We start from the raw sequence: 16630 nt of genomic DNA, 5'->3' as shown, positions 1-16630 counted from the left end.
AGAGGGGTGCAAGATGAGTTCGTTGATAACTAGAAAGGAGGGTGAAGTGAACAGAGAAGAGAGGGTTAGTGAAGAAGAAAGAAGAGAGAAGAAAGTGAATAACGCTCCCATGTCAATGTCTCACTCCGAACACAAAAGTAACATATAACTCGTAGATGAAATCCCGCCTCATCGTCCCTTCCGCTATTACTTGACTACAGATTACAGGAGAAAAACTATATGAACACCCCGAGTTTCACTCTCAGCGATACTACGAAATATCAGACCGTAGTTTTCACCTAGTAAGCCAAAGAGACGTAAAAACCCCCAGCAATGATAAAGGACTAGGTACGTTACATCAACGTACATCAGGTCGTCCGTGAGACAGTCTGAAACTCTCCAGTCACCACGTAGAAGCAACAACAATACATGCAGGGGCAAGCATGTGAAGTATTGAAGAAGAGTGATTGTAATTAGGCTTCCCGCCAATCCATTGTGTACGTTAAGCACAGCCACCGTAACCCGACCCAACAGAAGACCCCACAGATATCTCGAAAAAGAAAACGACGCCCAAGCCATGCCCACCGAACACCTTGCAGGAAGAAAACGACAAAGGGATATGAATGCGAAGGAAACAACGAATGAAAAAGACAAGAAACGCAGCATATCATCTGAATGAACGCTTCTGAAGTGAGTGTCTGCCTCACGAAGAAGACCCCGACTCAAGGCTGGACGACCTGGTCAGCTCCTCACCCTCCATTCCCAACCCTTCCATCTCCTCGGCAATCTCTTCATACCACTTCCCATGCGCCTTGCGATCAACCTCGCTGACCTTGCCCAACTGCTCGCAAATGTCTGCAACCTGGGACACGAACTCGGGAAGGCCCGTGGTAGCGAGACCCTCGGTCGCTGTACTGGCCGCTTTGACGCGCTCACCGGAACTACTAGCTGACACGCGGTTGAAAATGTGCGTCTTGAGGCGCTGGAACAGGACCTTGAGAACAGGATCTGACAGCTTTCCTGATTCGGCCTGTGTGAGGAGGCGGGAAATTGTCGAGGAAAGCTGAGCACGGGTCGACGGAGGCATGTTATGCGAGGACTCTAGGAGAGATGAGATCTTCAATGGCGTTGCGGGGTCTTTGAGGTAGCCATCCTTAAGAACGTCCCACATCCTGTTCGCCTCTGTTTTCCATTGGGAGCGTACATCGCGCTTGAGAAGATTCTTTGCGGTGAGCAGAATGCCGCCAATCGTAGTAATGCGCAATGCGTCTTCGCGAATCCGAGAAATTCGCGCACGATCCAGTTCGAGGGTCTCTGGGAGCTCAGAATCTCTGAGTGGTGGAGTCGATATTGCCAGGTCGACGAGCCCACGTGCATAAATCTTATGAACTGTGGGGCGGTTGATGGCATTTGGTTGATTCCAAGGATCCCGTCGGTCAGCTTCAGTGTGTATGTTCACAGCTGCACTTCGCCACCACCGTCGTGCCCGGTCGAGCGTGATTTTGCCTTCTTCAAGATCCTGCGTGAAAATGCGTTGTTCGTAGCCTGCAGCCTCCTTGATCAGTGTCGGTGCCGCATTCATCAGAAGGAAGTTTGAGTAGTCCAAGGACAGAAGGTCGATGATGTGCAGGAGCCTGAAAAGCTTCTCGATCATCTCCGAGAGCTCGCCTTCATCTTGCAGCTCATCGGCCAAAGCCTGGACTTGCCCGTCTCGAAATGGAGCACAGAGTTTGGGAAGGATGCTAGCGATGAAACCAAAGAACTTCCCGTACGAGAATAGCCCCTGATTGCATTGCTTTGCGATCAGTTCTGGATCCAACGTCTCGGAGATCAAAGTATGCATAGAGTTGCCAGCCTTCAACAAACGAAGCAACTTTCCACGTATGTTCTCAGCCATGGCAACAGTCCAATTTGTACTATCGCCGTCTTGGAACCCTCTGCGCATAGCATCGCAGAGCTCACGGTTCAAAGCATCCCTCAAGTCGGCAGTCGGCGATGCGTCGATGCGATACTCCTTATCAATGGAAAGCTCGTGAACAAGAATACGGTTTTCAGGTACTGAGGTGAAGACCTTGGAGAGGGACTGCGCTTGGTGGCCTTGTGTAGCGGGGCCATGGCGACCTTCAGCTCCAGAAGCTGCAAGCTCAGAAGCAGCCTCGGCTTGCATGGCCGCACTCTCAGCTTCAATAGGAGATCCTGATGCAGAATCGATAGCGACTCGCGGACGTACTGTTTCTCCTGCCGGTCTCTTCTTCGGCTTCGATCTTCGGCTTTCCCTAATGGCCTTACGAATCAAGGTCAGAGCTTTGTCAGGCCCAGCCAGTTTTTTAATCTTGCTGAGCAGAATGGCCTGGTTGTCCCTAATGCCGTTCCTATACTCATTCGCGACCTCGTCGACCGTTTCGTCTTTGACGCTCTGCCATATCGTGTCGAGACTAACAAAAGACGCGACCATAGTTTCAACTAGAGCTGAGGAATCACGAGCTTTCCAGTCGTTAAAAGCAGCAACAAAAGCGCTATGAGCCAACAACACGGTCTCTGTCCGCGTAGGTGATGGAGTGTAGTAGTTGAAAGTTGTGAGCTTTCCCAAGGCGGACTCGAATGAAATGATCAAATCCTTGGCCTTGTTGATAAGATCCTGCTCCTGGGCGCCGTCCCGGCTGAAAACGTGCGCAGGATGTCCCAAAATGAGGTATGTGGAAAGAAAGGTTCTGACGGTTGTGTTGCGGGACGCTGGGTCTTGGTCTGGGAGTAAGACGAACAGCGTCATGATCTTCTCGGTCGTCTTGAGCAGGTTTTCAGCGGCGAGCAGAGCTGTGATGTCCTCGAAACTGGTGTCGCGTATCTCTTCTATGGAGAGGCCGAGCTCGAACCACGCATCGACAATGTTCTTCCTAGCTCTGGCTCTCCACGCAGACTGGATGCGCTTGGCAGCATCTTCTGAAGAAACCGTTGGCCGCGCAAGAGGGTTCTTGGCGTCAGCTGGAGGCGAGCTGGCAGTCCTCGGCCTTCGGGGGTTGCGCTTGTACTCGAGTCGCCTCTTCTCAGCATCTGCTAGCTTCTCTTCCATTTCCAAGCGATATCTGCGTTCGTCGGCGGCCTTGCGCTCCTTCATGTCCTCTGCGACCTTTTTGGCTCTCCTGACTTCCTCAGCACACGATGCTGCCACCTGTGCAAGGTGTCGCTCCCGGGCCTGCTGGGCAGCCAACGCGCGCTCTTCACAGTTGGAGATACGTGGGGCTGCCTTCGCCAGCGCAGCACGCAACCGCACTTGCTCGGCGTGTGCTGCTCTGTCTGCCAGTCGTGCTTTGCGGCTCTCGAGAATGGATGTACGGCGAAGGTGCTGGGCGATGTGGTGGCTCTGGCAGGCGTTGTTGCGGAAAGAGCGACTCGACGTGTGCGAGTGGGTCGAGGACAGCGAGTTGCGGCGCGAGGATGCAGCAGACGACTTGCGGCGGTTGTTTGCGTATCGATAGAAGCGAGCGGCGATTCGTGGTGGAGGCGCAAAGGACTGGCCGTTCCCAGCGTCGTCTGACAGGATCATGTCTGGCTCTTCGGGTATGTCGTCGTTCTCTCGCTGTAGGTGCAAGCTGACCATCTCGAGTTCAGAGTCGGTGAGAGACATGGCGACAAGGCTACTCTCCGAGTCGAGGCTCGCGCGGCTATGTCGAGTTTATCCAGAGACAGGTGCTGCGGTTGGGGTTGGGACAAATACGAAACAAAGCACGTCCTTGTTGGAAATGCCGAGCGGAACGCGTCGCAAGTAGACGGGGTCAGACAAAGTGAGAATAGAAGCGCGTGCAGCAAGAATATCATACACAGAAGTGAAGGGTGTCCGCTGCCTTTGTGCGATCAGCTGCGGGCGTTGGTATGGATGACTGCGGGCGGGATTGATAAGCTTGACGTTAGCCCCTCCTAGACGGCAAAGGTGGGCGGCTTCAGACACTGAGAGCTACAGAAAGAGACTGAGAATAAAAAGCAGGCGACTGCCTTGGTCAGTCGTCGCGGAGTGAGGAAAGCAAAGCACGTGGCTGGGGCGCGTTCATGGTTATGATTGCGCTCTCCTCCTTCGACATGACGAACCATGGGTGGGCTCTTGCCAAGGCAACTGACATGCGGCCCGCTAAAAGAAGCGCATCGAACGCGATCGACATCTTTGGCCTCTCAGCTCCACTCCTCAGCCTTACAAAGTTAGTTTTATCACGTCGTTCTTTCTCGCCATCTTGCTATCTCCTCACCGCACTCTGCACACAGACCGAACGCGACCTCGCGCAAAACGTGAAACGCTTAAAGTGTCCTTGAGGCATCTACCTGGCAATCTACAATCTAGCACGGCCTGTGCGCACCGATTAATGTCACTCAACGGACGTCATGGCAAGGCACTTGTTCTGCAGGACTTCTGTTACTTTCGCCGGACCCTCAGTGTGTGAAATGTCGTTAGAGCTGGACACCTTATGAATTTGTATTCATCTCGACGACTTGTTGTTCACGTGTAATACGTGTTGCTTTGTCATTATCTCCTATTCATTTCTTGGTGAGATGGCTCTACCATCACTGTCCAAAACAAGGAGGAGTGGAACACAAAATTGCCTTTTTACTGTACTGTCGTAATCCCAGAAAACTCGAAAAACAGAAGCATAGAGAAGGAATCAAGCTGACATATCGAAGACCTTGCTGAGGTCAATCAAACAAACAAAATAAAACAAGGCTCAACAATGAGAGTCAATCTTTGCTATGTGTACCTCATATCCTTCCTAAAACACTACAACTTTTGTGAGAACAGACATCAGAGATACAGGTAGAACAAAAAGAGATCCCAAGAGCGGTCTTTGGTCACAACTGCGCTTCATTTACAGAACTTCTAACGGCCCAAATACTAGAAGTGATGCAATCTTGTCGGCCCCCAGACTGGTTCATAAGCGCTAGGTATTAGTTTCGCTATCCTGACGAAGCCGAACAAAAGTCAGTTTACCTCCGCGACTTGCTAGACACACAGTGCTCCCAGAAATTCCGACATAAACTGGTCGGTATTCAGGCGGAAGCCAAACAACAGGGCTTCCGTCTACGCATATCCACTGATCGTTTACGAATATGGCTAGTGGCGGTTTGCTCGGAGACGGGGAAATGCTCAGGAGATGCGTAGGGATAGAAACAATCCCCCTTTCTGTTTGCAAATGCGTGCCGCCTTGTAAAAATGCCAGGCTGTCCATCTGACAGAGAATAGTTTCATACACGTAGCAGCATAATCCAGTTGTTACATCCCATAGCCGTATCGTTTTATCCCAAGAGCCCGATGCTAACAGCTGGGTGTCAGGTGAGAAGGCGACAACCGTAACCGCTTGAAAATGACCATTAAGTGTGTATCGGCAGGACCCAGTTCCTGTATCCCATAAACTTATTGTCTGATCTTGGGAGGCCGATGCTAGCAACCGTATGTCCGGTGAGAAGGCGACAGCGACTATAGCACCTGTATGACCTTCAAGCGTTAGGCAAGACTCGGACAATACATTCCATAGCCGCACAGTCCAGTCATCAGAGCCAGATGCAACTAGCTTGTTATCAGGTGAAAAAGAAACAGTAAAGATCTCCTCAGAATGACCTTCTAGGATACTACAGCAGGATCTCGTCGCAATACTCCATAGTCTGACTGCTCCATCGGACGATCCTGATGCTAATAGCAGACCGTCTGGTGAGAAACTAACGTCGCTAACGAAGCTACAACCCTCAAGCGTACAGCATGACCATGTCGTCGTATCCCATAGTCGTATACACATCTGATCCACAGCTGCCAATAGCAGACCGGTCAGGGAAAACTTGATTCCAAGTTCTCCAGAGTGAACATCTAGAGTTTTGGCGTGGAAGCCTGTTGCTGCGTCCCATATCTGTAGTTTGTCGGGACCTCCTGTCACGAATAATTGGCCATTGGGAGAAGTAGCTACATAGTCGATTAGCCCTGGTCTGCTCTCAGGTATGCTCTTATTAGGATCTGTTGAAAGATCCCATAGCTGTACTATTCCGTTGTGGGAGCCAGACGCAACTAGTTGCCCATCAGGAGAGAACGATACGGCGGTGGATTTTCCGGTACATTCTCCAAGCGTCTTGTTGCGCGATCCCGTATCTGAGTTCCACATCTGGATTGTATTATCGTCAATTGCAGCTGCAATGAGCTGGCCGTTTGGTGAAAAAGCTATGTCTTCAATGGTCCTGATTTCGTGTATCATGCTGTGATCCAACCCCGATCCTACATCCCATGTGCGGATATTTGTATCACCAATTATAGTACTGTTAGGTTCAGAACTGAGATCTGTATCGTTGCCTTGATATAATTGTGTAAGGCCCAATCTGCCATCACCAGATGCTGATGCAACTAATTTGCTGTCTGGTGAAAAGGCTACTGCGGTCATCCAACTAGAGTGGCCTTTGAGTGTAATTCGGCACGACAATGTTGCTCTATCCCATATCCGTACTGTGTGATCACTAGATCCAGATGCTATCACCTGGCCATCCGGCGAGAATGCTACAGCAACCACACTGTCTGTATGGCCCTCAAGTTTTGTTGTGCAGTGGAAGTCCTTTGGTGTATCCCATAATCTCACTGTCCCATCAGAAGATCCAGACGCAATGAGCTGGTTGTTCCGCAAGAGTTCTGGCGAGAAGGCTACAGCAAACACCTCGTGAGAATGCTGGAGGGTAACATAATGAGACCATGTGGTTGTTTCCCATAGCTGTATTGTCTTGTCTGGAGATGCTGATGCTAGTAGTTGTCCATCTGGGGAAAAGGCGACACTAAAAACGCTAGAAGTATGTTCGTCAAGGGTGATGCGACATAGTCCTGTTGCTACCTCCCATACCCGTATAGTGCCATCGGCGGATGAAGACACTACCATCCGGCCATCTGGAGAGAAAGTGACCGCGGTAACATCTCTTGCGTGACCCTCGAGGGTGCTGCGGCAGGCATTCCAATCGTTTACTCTGTCCGAAAGTAATTCAATCGATTCCTTGATGTGGTCAAGAAATATATTACGTATCACACTCGTATCCGGGGCGAAGACCAGAGCGGAAGAATAGACTTGTAAAGGAGCGTTTTCGAGTATATGTTGAAAGCGGAGTGTAAATCGCTGAGCATCGTGAAGAAAAAATCGAACGGTACTCTTGTTCGACTGTAGCCCTAGTAAATATTGGAGCTATAGTAAGACGGCCAGGAAAAACTTACATTCACTAGCGCCTGGAGCCGATCGATGAAGTGGATACAGCTGTACACTTCGCCAAGGAGGCTCATAGCTTCCAACCAGTAAAGGAAATGTGTCTGGAGAAAGGAATGTACCGTATCTCCATCTTCAATATGATTTTGGCTCTTCTCTAGATGGTGCACCCAGTAACGGCATGCATACTGCAATTCGGGTGGCAGACCACTGGCAATCGTCCTCTCGTCGACCTCGTTTCTCAATACCCCTGGTTTTACCAAATGGCAAATGTCCCGCCGGAGGCCGTTTGAGCTACACATCAGCTCAAGACAACGGCGTGCAAGGTCCATGTGAATCCTTTTCTCATCTACCCAAAACGGGTTCTTTGCACGTTTCTGGGGGTTGACGAGAAACTCGCGAAAAGACAGATGTAAAATTCTTATAGGAATGTTCTCATCGTTCGGAATATTAAGAACAGAATGCATGGAATCTAAGCGGCATCTTATTTGCTTTTGTGAGATTTGAAGGAGGCACGAAAGCGATGTATTGAAGAGAGGACTCTCTAGGACAACGATACTGCCGACGAGTTCTCGGAATGCCTGAAGCCATGGTTCCTTGTCGTCTTCCTCCTGCTCTGCTAGCAATTGGTCTAATACCGGAAGATAGGCTCGGTCAAGCTGTGAGAAGTTCGGTTTTCGATATTCCAAGACCTTGTTCAAAAGCTCTTCCGGATCACCTCCTTTGGTGCCAACATATCGACATACTGTAGCGGCATAGATGAACAGAGGTACAGCCAGCTCCACCAGAGCCTGGATCTGGTCTGTTCTAGGCCATTCAGGAGAAAGCAAGCGCTGCTGTTGTATGTCACGAAGTTTATGCTCCAAGAAGAGACGTATGTCGTGTTCGATGGTACTCTTTGGGACTTCGTGAAGAATGACATCTTGGTACCCGCTGGTTAGCATTTGCTTAAACCCAAGACGAATCGGGAGCTCTGGTCTGCTGGTCACTAGGATTCGCAATGACACAGACAGAATCTCCTTAGTCCGGGCAAGGAGCTGGAGAATTGCTCGAATGTCTTCCTCCCTTTCACATTCATCCAGTGCATCTACGACGACAACGTGTACTGCTGTCTGCGAGGGAACCTTCGGTATGGCTGAGAGAGGGTGCAGAATTAGCTTCTCAAATTGGTCTATCAGTGCTTTTTCCGAGATGGACGAATCAGTATCGATTGTGTTTCTAATACCGGGTATCATCCCTGGTTCGCAGGCGACCAAGCCTACAGCGATGGTGGTGAAAAACCGTGAAGCGTTGCCGCGCTCGCCCTCGCCTTTCTTGAAGAAGAAGCTTGAACCCAGTTGCCCTTGACAGGCAAATGATTGGGCCACAGTACGTGCAATTGTAGATTTTCCCGTACCAGCCATGCCACTCAACCAAAATATAGGTTTGCCCTCTTTATCGTTCGCCCATTCTTTTATGTGATTTAGTAACTCAGTGCGGGTATCTGGGAGACATCGTGCATTATGCTCCTCCATGTGGGAGTCGAAGGAAGCTCCTTTAGCGATAGGCAGGTTGATGGAGGTAAGATCACTGATCTCTTTTCGCAATCGACTGAACGCGTTTTGTCGCCCTTCGCCATAGATAAGCGGCATATAAACGTCGAAAATGCCTAGCAACGAGTATGCAGCGTCTTCTTCGCGTTTTGTTTCACGTTTTTCTGCCCACGACATTCGCTCACCTACACCAAAGTAAGGCATAGGGGTTCCTTGGAGCGCTTGGATAGCAATTCCAGTTATATCGTGGAGAGATTCCTCTAGTGAATGTTTGCTACCAAGCCGCTGTTCATCGCTAGAGAAAAATTCCACTGATGCTGGAGCAACGAGTTCTTGAAGCGTCCAGCCACGAGTGAACCATCTGCTTTTCTTGAATGCTGGTTTCCATCTCTGCAAGCGCTCGTCGTCCCCATCGGAAATACGGTATGGAACATCAGAGAGATACACGTAGCATTTCTCTGCATTCTGATACCAGCGGAACATAGAGGTGATCGCCTCTTGAAGCTCTGCACTGCTTGTTTTGTCAATGCAGCAGGTGTCAACCCAGAAGTATTGCAGGCCGTCGAGTTTAGCTTGCTTGCCACAGAAGGCTAGTTTACGATAACCTGTCTTGTCTTTGCCTTTGCCTTCTACTAGGTCTCTGAACGTAACCTCTTCAGAATCCGCCCCCCATGTATGTGAAAGGATGGCATATCGTGGAATGCTTCTTCCAACGTGTTCCTCCAAACTGAAAACATCGCTCGCTTCGACTCGTAGAAGGCGCATGGAGATATCTTCCTTGGCAGGCTTGAACAGAACAAGGCATAGAGAAAAAGAATGCGATACACAAGAGGTTACAGGTGATGAAGCTGCAGCTGTCCTGGTTGATGTGTGTATACATGAGTTGTCCAGGCTTCGGGATGAGGTTGGCGGGGTAGGCAACAGCCATCAGGCTGAGTTACAAAGTATCATGCGGTTACATTTGACCAATTGGAAAATGGACCTATCCTATCCTCTCAGTGAGTGGGAAATAAGCTGCCTTGCTCGAGGCTCACTGCTACCTAACACTAAGCGCACAATTAACTGTTGTAGGGCTTGAAACATATAGCTGTAGTTGAATTAGCATTTCTCCCCCTGTAGTGGTTGTTTCCACGTCTCTTGCGCCCATCTTCACGAAGAGTATTTCCACCTTTTGCGACTAACCGAATGCAACCTTTGGGTGTCGGACCAATTATCAGCCTGTTAGAGCATATTGATATCGGCGTCTAACCAATCTATTCGAATCCCGAAATCTAAACTCCAAAATACGCATTTTCTGGCAACTGTCAATCTTAGTGTTCTTGAGATGCTACGCTGTGACGATGTTCTAGGTATTGGCCAAATATGGAGGCTTCGTCTACTGCTATGCTTTTCGGAGAACTTCACCTGGTATCTCGTCAAGTGGCGAATCAGACAAGAGAACTATCAATCGCCTGAATTGTCTACGACTCCGACGAACACATGAGATACCTCAAACGAGAGTAATTAACCTACACAAACAAGTAACGCCGTTACTGGATCACAGTCTCGCTACAAAAAGAGTAGATATCTACCACATGATGGAATGTCTTGATCTATAGTAAGTACGTAGCAGCACCGTCGACCAACCCCACAATCTTAACATATATCATCAGACGCGCATGCACTAATCGCCTCTCCACCACCACACCATGCAAGCCAACCTACAAATAACTCGTCCCTCACACTCTAAACGCACGTGAACCACTTTTTCTTCGCCACTCACCCCTCCACGCCAAGAACATTTCAGATCCCCTTCTCTCACCTACACTCCACGCACGTCAATACGTTTCAGCCCTGTGCCACAGCCTGCCCATCGCCTCGCATCCACCCGTGACCACGATCCAGGCTCATGGAGCCGACCAAGACACGACGCCCGCCTCGTCTCGTTGCTCCGCATTGGGGCTAGATAGGGCTAATGCAAGACACGGAGCGAGGGGCGGCCGCGACGCTGTGTAGAGAGCAGCGGATGCTGTGTAACAACCTCGCGCAGGCGAGTTCGGAAGCGGAGCTCTAACGCGGGGAAGATGTAGCGCCAGGTGGAAAGCTTAGTTGGATGGCTGTCAGATGTGCGAGACTCTGACGTTAGAGAATCACATACACATAGATCGACGTGATTTCGACAGAACAGAACGACGAGAGTACATGTTTGTCAATCTGACGAGGAGGGATGGAGCAATAAAGATGCGAAAATAGCATGAAACATCTTGCTGTTATCGCCATATACAATCATTCCGACATCGTATGTGCATGTATGCATGCACATGTATCTGCGACGGCTAGCCGTAGACAAGCCACCATGGCACTGCACGCCTCCGATCGGCTTCAACATGGAGGTGGCGAGATAGAATAAAGAGCAAGATGAGACGAGTATCAAGATCGAGAACCTTACTCAATGAGACACGGAGAAACTAGGCAGAAGATCAACAACTTCTGCCATCATTCACTCACTTACTCACCTCCCACCACTAACCCAACCCAAGAAGCAGACCCTTCACGCTCAACAACATAACTCACACAACACACGTCCAGCATACAGCATACAGCATACGTCAATCTCTGCATAACCCCCCAACCCCACAGGTAACCTCCCTCACGCCATGACGATCCGTCCCTCCCCCCCATGCATGCATGCATACCCCATCTATCGTCCACAAGTCTCACACCATCCACACGCAACCCTTCCCCAAAGTCGCCTGACACAACAAAACAAGACAAGACAAGACAAGGAATATTCAAGAAGCACGCCAATGTCGCACACGGCGCCACCCGTCGCACCAAGACGCACACACAGACGCCGACCTTGTAAGCGAGCGAGCGCGAGCACGAGCCCGGCTCCCTTGCGCGCATTCGTGAATGTAACGTAGTACTATGCCAAGCTGGGCGTATGGGGCGTGTTGATGCGGAGGGGGGTGGATGGAGTGGTCGATTGACGGGGGTGGGCATGGAGCATTCGTGGATCGGTTGGGGTGGTGTGAGGATGATGGGGTACAGGAGGGAGGGCTATGCGGGTCTGGGTCTTGTGCTGTGTTGCGTGGTACTGTGTTGTGTTGTGCTGCGTGGTGTGTCATGTCACTCTGGGGTGTCTTGACCGTTTTCACACATTGAGACACCGACCACGAGAGTGAAGGAAATATGAACAAGAACAAGGACAAGATGAAAAGCACGAGCATGTGAAAGAGATGTGTAGATGGATCGTTACTGAGTATATTCGACAAACATATGTATTTCGTTTGTTGCCGAGTTATGACAAGGCAGTGTGTAACTACACTCTACTAGCCCAGTCGTCCCACCTGCCACTCGTTGGCGGCCCATTATGCACTTCAGCATATCAAGGATTCCTGCCACCTGATTCTCCACCCAGGATCATTTGCGACCCACGACTGCGCTTGCCCCATCGAGTCCCAGACAAGGACGAGGGGTATAGCCGCCGAACAAGAGCTCTGCTCTTGCGAACCACACAATGAAAAGATTAAGGAAAGTGACTGGCTGAAGAGCCACCGATACAAATATGATCATGTTCGTCGTGCGCTTTCAGAAAAGCGGGATTGAGGGGGGGTGATGCACCTCCCTCGCGATAAAAGAAAAACAGACTCCGCAAACATCCCACTGAAGGGAGTACCACAGACAGATACCACCGTGCTGTGTTGAGAGTGAAAAGCCATCTAAGTCGTTACATTGACAAAGGAAATTCGTGATGAGAAAGGAATGGTCGTGGCGCTGATAGAGAAAAAAAACAGGCCTACACCGTTGTCATACAAGTCGTACGTCGTAAACCCCTTGGCAGACGGGTAATGGTACAGATGTCCAACAGGGATATAAAGCACACAAATTATGGACAGGGAAAATGGTAGTAGCAAACGCAGATCTAAAGGCCTCGAACGCCGACCGATGACCGGCTTAGGAGGGCACTGGGTGACCATAAGTCGCTAAGGAATTTGAAAAACGCACGCTTGCGCGACGGCGTCTTTTGGACTTGCGAGGCGATCTGAACCATGGGACCGACAATGTCTTCGTCGCCGAGCTTGGGGAACTTGCCTTCGCTTTTTGGGTCGTCAAGCGTGGGCATCTTGCATATGGGCGCTGGCTCCACAGGCGATGTGGGCTCAGTTTCCTGGCCCATGGCTGCTGCATAGGACGTGGCGAGGTCGTTGTTCTTCTTCCATGAAGCGTCAATCTCTGTCCACTTGCGCTCAGTGAGAAGATAGTGCTTGGAGGTGACGCCATAATGCTCCGCAGTCCGCACTTGGTGCTTCGCGTAGTTGCAGCGCGCCTGCTCCCAATCAACGAACAGCTGACGTAATGACACTGCATCGACGATCGTCGGTACATATGGCTCCGGGATGATCGTGAAGTTCGCGTGGCCCAAGGCGTTGGCCCACTTGTCATTCGGGTCAGCAAGCATCATCGGTGGTATCTCCGAAGACGACACCATGTGGCCGGACCGCATTCCTTTGAAGGACGCTAGTGATGGCTTCGACGAAAGTGGCGGCGTCGGATAAGCGCGCACAGATGGAGTGCCGATTGGCGTGGGGACTAGTGACTGTGTCGAATCGGCAACAGTAGGCGACTGGAGGGGAGATGATGTTGGAAAGTCGTCGCGAAAATTGACGAGCAGAGGGGGCAGCAAAGGGGTGGTCGCGTATCGCTCTGCGTCTACCTGTTCCGGATCAATGTCCATGCTGTTTGCCTTTTCAATGTCGATTTCCATAGACATGGGCGCATTGCCATTCAAGCGGTCTTCGTTCCCTTGGGGGAGTCCAACAGTTGAAGTGCGGTGAGTGGAACTAGTAATTGACGATGACCGCGTGGATGGAACTCTTGATGGCGTGTTGCTCCTTGGGACTCTGCTGAAAGTCGAAGACCCCTCACGCTCTCTCACTTTGCGCGAGAAGGAGGGAAACCGTCTTTCGATCTTGTTGGTGATGCTGTGCGCTGACGACCCCAACGACCTTCGTCGCTTGGCCAGCCGGGATTCTGTCTCAATGGTGCTGAAGTACTCGTTCTCGAAATTGTAGGCCAGACCAATTGGGCAACTTGGCGCATGGCCGTCGCGCTCAACGTCATCACCTGTTGGTGGATTAATACATGCATACAGCAAAACATGTCTCACGGCTCGTGACTTACAATGGCAGCATTGCAGACCATCGTGCTCGTAATCATAATCGCGCCCGATGGGCTCCTCGACAGGCTCCTCAGTAAGCTTAGGCAGCTTCCCAGAGGCATTGGCAAGGTCGATAAAATCGTGAGTCGGTGGGCTCGAAGAAAGTGACGAAGTCGAGCTGGGGAAGCGAAAGTGCCCACGTGTGTACAGGCTTGGCGTGGGCGGTGTGGAGGCCTCAGAAGCCGAGTAGAAACCTGAATCTGCGCTGGAATGCACTGACAAAGTGGGATCGGTGGCCATGTCGAACGAAGTCCTCGAAGACTTGCGCGCTGCAGCAAATTTTGGCAGCATCAGTGGTTTGAGGTCGTGCATTGTGTTGATGTTGATGTTGAGCTTTGGGCGTGACGTGGATTTGCGCAATTGAAGCTGGGTCCCATAACCAGCTTAAGAACCCGCACGCGCCAGTGGCCGACTGGTCGCCGTCAGGCGGTGCTGCTTTGGGAGAGCGAGGCGGTCGCGGAGGTTTGAGAGTGCTGCTGGAGGGTGCCACGAAGCAGGACCACGTATGTACCCTTTGGCCTGTTTATGCTGCGAATGGCACTTGGCGGAAAGTCAGCGCCCGTCTGTTGGCGCGCCCAATGCGGAATGCACGTGAGGGCTGAGAGACGTCGGGATAGGTTGCTCGGTGTGACGAGTCGACGGCAGTGCAGTGCAGAGAACCGAGTTACAGCGACAGCGCAGCGCAGCGATAAGGCGGTTCAAGTTGGCAGGAGGATGACTGACGTGGGTGGACACACACGAGGGAGTTGGGGGAAATGCCGACTTTGTGTGGGCAGCATCGCGGCTTTTCCACTGCTCTGGAACGGGCCAAGCACTCGCCGGAAAGCGTTACCTCGAAAAGCAATACTGCAAGGGTAGACTCAGTAGCTCAGCGGCACTCTAAGTTGCTCCCCGGTTCCGTCGACGACGCAGGATGGCCCGTCCACTGAGCACACCGGCACACGAAACCGCAACGCTTGAATCGAGTTGGAGAAGGCTCCACAAAGAGCGCACACGAGCACGCCGCTGCTTTGCAAGTACCGCGAGCTCCTGGGCCGACGTTTTGATATGAGCATGGATCGTCGCCTCGACATGAATATTGGGTTTCTCCCCCAGCGCAGCAGAGCAGAGCGGGAGAAGCCAGGTTGAGCGCGCTTGAACGTTAAATTTTCCTTCTCCACCGACTTGCCCGAGATTTGGTTGGTGGGGACATGGAGAAGTCTATTCACTGTCTGTTGGGAACGGATTGGAGTAAGCCGTGCAGGGAACGACTGGGCTCAAGACCTCAGGATCCCCCAGCTCGACGCGCTCGTCAAGACAAGGCAGCGCCGACTGGTCGACTTGTCGCATCCTCGTGCTTCAAGTCGTCGTTGTGGCGCTACAGATGTGACAATCTGTCTACCACTCAATTCATGCGAGCGCAACCATGGCGCTCTTGACACCTTATGGGGCTGTGCAGCGATAAAAGCTTGGTCGGACAGCTTTCTAGCTCTCTGTCTCTGGCACCGCTATGTACAGCAAATGTCCTTGCGTGGTCCGGTGTGCAAGCGCCGTTTACTGGTTTGCTGGTACATGAGGCTGCACTCCCGCCGTTTCCCCGGCGGGACGGAAACATGGCATCTAAACAAACAAAACGACCCACTGTCAGAGAGTCTCCCAGCATCAAACAGCGATTGCATTCTTCTTTTCGCACGTTGCATTCACACTAACCTGGCTGTGGACGCCGTGTATTGACTGACACACTGGCCTCGAAAACGTGACATCAGGCGGACGTGGGAGGTCGCAAGAAACCTTTTTTTCCCAGCCCAACGAAAAAGCCATCGAAGCCGTCGGCGTCCAGAAGATTTGGTAGACGCTAACCGTTGAGCGGTTCCTGATTGGCGTCTAGCCTCTGCCGCCCGTAGGCATCCTTCCTTGCTTCCCCGGCCCCAGTTTTTGATTCCATCGCTACCGCCTCATCTGCTTTGCGCGATCGGGCAAGCAGACGGTCCATGCCATAGCTCTCCACAGCAATACCATGGAGCAGAAACATGTATACGAGAGAACTGTTATACGGTGCATAACCCGTGTTTGGGAAAAGCAATCGCTCCAGTTCGCAACCTGCGCTGGCTTGCAGAGTGGAGCCCAGCCAAAACAACTGCCCGTTCAGGTACGCTTGACCGAACTGCCGGGACTACCACATTATGACGACAACGGCCGGTCCGGTCTGCAATCGGCAAGCCCCCCTCCGATCCATCGTGTATCCACGGACGTTGCTCCGCCGTGGAAAAGGCTAATTCACACATACACAGTAAAACTGAGTCGGGCGCAAAGATGAAGCGGCCACGGCACCAAAGCGCAGAGCGAAAATGCACCACCCAACGTTGCGCTGCGCGAAGCGTGTATCAAGTCCAACGCTCGCCCTGCGTTTGCGATTCGCCAGTCCACATGCGCTGTCTGCTCCGTCATGACACAAGCCTATCTTGAGTCGGTGGGTGGTTGGCAATGCCTCACCGTCTGGGTACCAACAGCAAAACCGCACCCATTCCGGCCATTCCGACGGTTCCTGACATGTGGCGGTCGAGACCTCGCAACGTGTTCTAGCGGATGCTGATCCTTTGAAGAGATAAACGCCGCCAAGGCTCTGCTATCGATAAGGTAGGCGAACTGATGCGCTGTCAGAAGGAATATGGTGCTGCGAATGTTGGTAGCGATGATGCAGCCCATTTGGCGACCGTATCTCTACCATATCTACACCG

At 51.5% G+C, this 16630-nt stretch overlaps 4 protein-coding genes across 4 annotated transcripts; all 4 read right to left on the bottom strand.

Moving 5' to 3' along the window:
* Positions 1-682: 682 nt before the first annotated feature.
* On the bottom strand, positions 683-3604 carry P153DRAFT_387859 (uncharacterized protein; the record flags this gene model as incomplete). The annotated part of the gene is made up of 1 exon (XM_033670691.1): positions 683-3604. The coding sequence occupies one exon, from the start codon at positions 3602-3604 to the stop codon at positions 683-685; it is 2922 nt and encodes a 973-aa protein (XP_033521705.1).
* Positions 3605-4454: 850 nt separating this feature from the next.
* On the bottom strand, positions 4455-9617 carry P153DRAFT_368629 (vegetative incompatibility protein HET-E-1). Its single transcript, XM_033668559.1, has 2 exons — positions 7193-9617; positions 4455-7139 (listed from the first exon to the last, which is right to left on the bottom strand). Exons 1-2 carry the CDS (start codon positions 9476-9478, stop codon positions 4902-4904), a joined length of 4524 nt encoding a protein of 1507 aa, XP_033521704.1. The 5' UTR covers positions 9479-9617; the 3' UTR covers positions 4455-4901.
* A 1431-nt stretch (positions 9618-11048) lies between these two features.
* On the bottom strand, positions 11049-11671 carry P153DRAFT_64062 (uncharacterized protein). Its single transcript, XM_033673318.1, has one exon. It carries the CDS (start codon positions 11597-11599, stop codon positions 11201-11203), a length of 399 nt encoding a protein of 132 aa, XP_033521703.1. The 5' UTR covers positions 11600-11671; the 3' UTR covers positions 11049-11200.
* A 946-nt stretch (positions 11672-12617) lies between these two features.
* P153DRAFT_377559 (uncharacterized protein) lies at positions 12618-14225 on the bottom strand (the record flags this gene model as incomplete). Its single annotated transcript, XM_033669743.1, has 2 exons — positions 12618-13819; positions 13877-14225. The coding sequence occupies 2 exons, from the start codon at positions 14223-14225 to the stop codon at positions 12618-12620; spliced, it is 1551 nt and encodes a 516-aa protein (XP_033521702.1).
* Positions 14226-16630: the final 2405 nt, after the last annotated feature.

Source organism: Dothidotthia symphoricarpi (assembly GCF_010015815.1).
Source record: "Dothidotthia symphoricarpi CBS 119687 unplaced genomic scaffold P153scaffold_15, whole genome shotgun sequence".
Classification (NCBI taxonomy): domain Eukaryota; kingdom Fungi; phylum Ascomycota; class Dothideomycetes; order Pleosporales; family Dothidotthiaceae; genus Dothidotthia; species Dothidotthia symphoricarpi.
The sequence above is the reverse complement of the archived record's forward strand: the minus strand, read 5'-3'. Positions and strand labels throughout refer to the sequence as shown.

What these genes read in the sequence shown, in the direction of transcription:
- P153DRAFT_368629 (XM_033668559.1), bottom strand. Translation starts at nt 9,478, where the DNA reads ATGCGCCTTCTACGAGTCGAAGCGAGCGATGTTTTCAGTTTGGAGGAA. An exon ending in GGCTCCAGGCGCTAGTGAAT is followed by an intron (nt 7,140 to 7,192) that starts GTAAGTTTTTCC and finishes CTAGGGCTACAG; the next exon opens with TCGAACAAGAGTACCGTTCG.
- P153DRAFT_64062 (XM_033673318.1), bottom strand. Translation starts at nt 11,599, where the DNA reads ATGCGCGCAAGGGAGCCGGGCTCGTGCTCGCGCTCGCTCGCTTACAAG.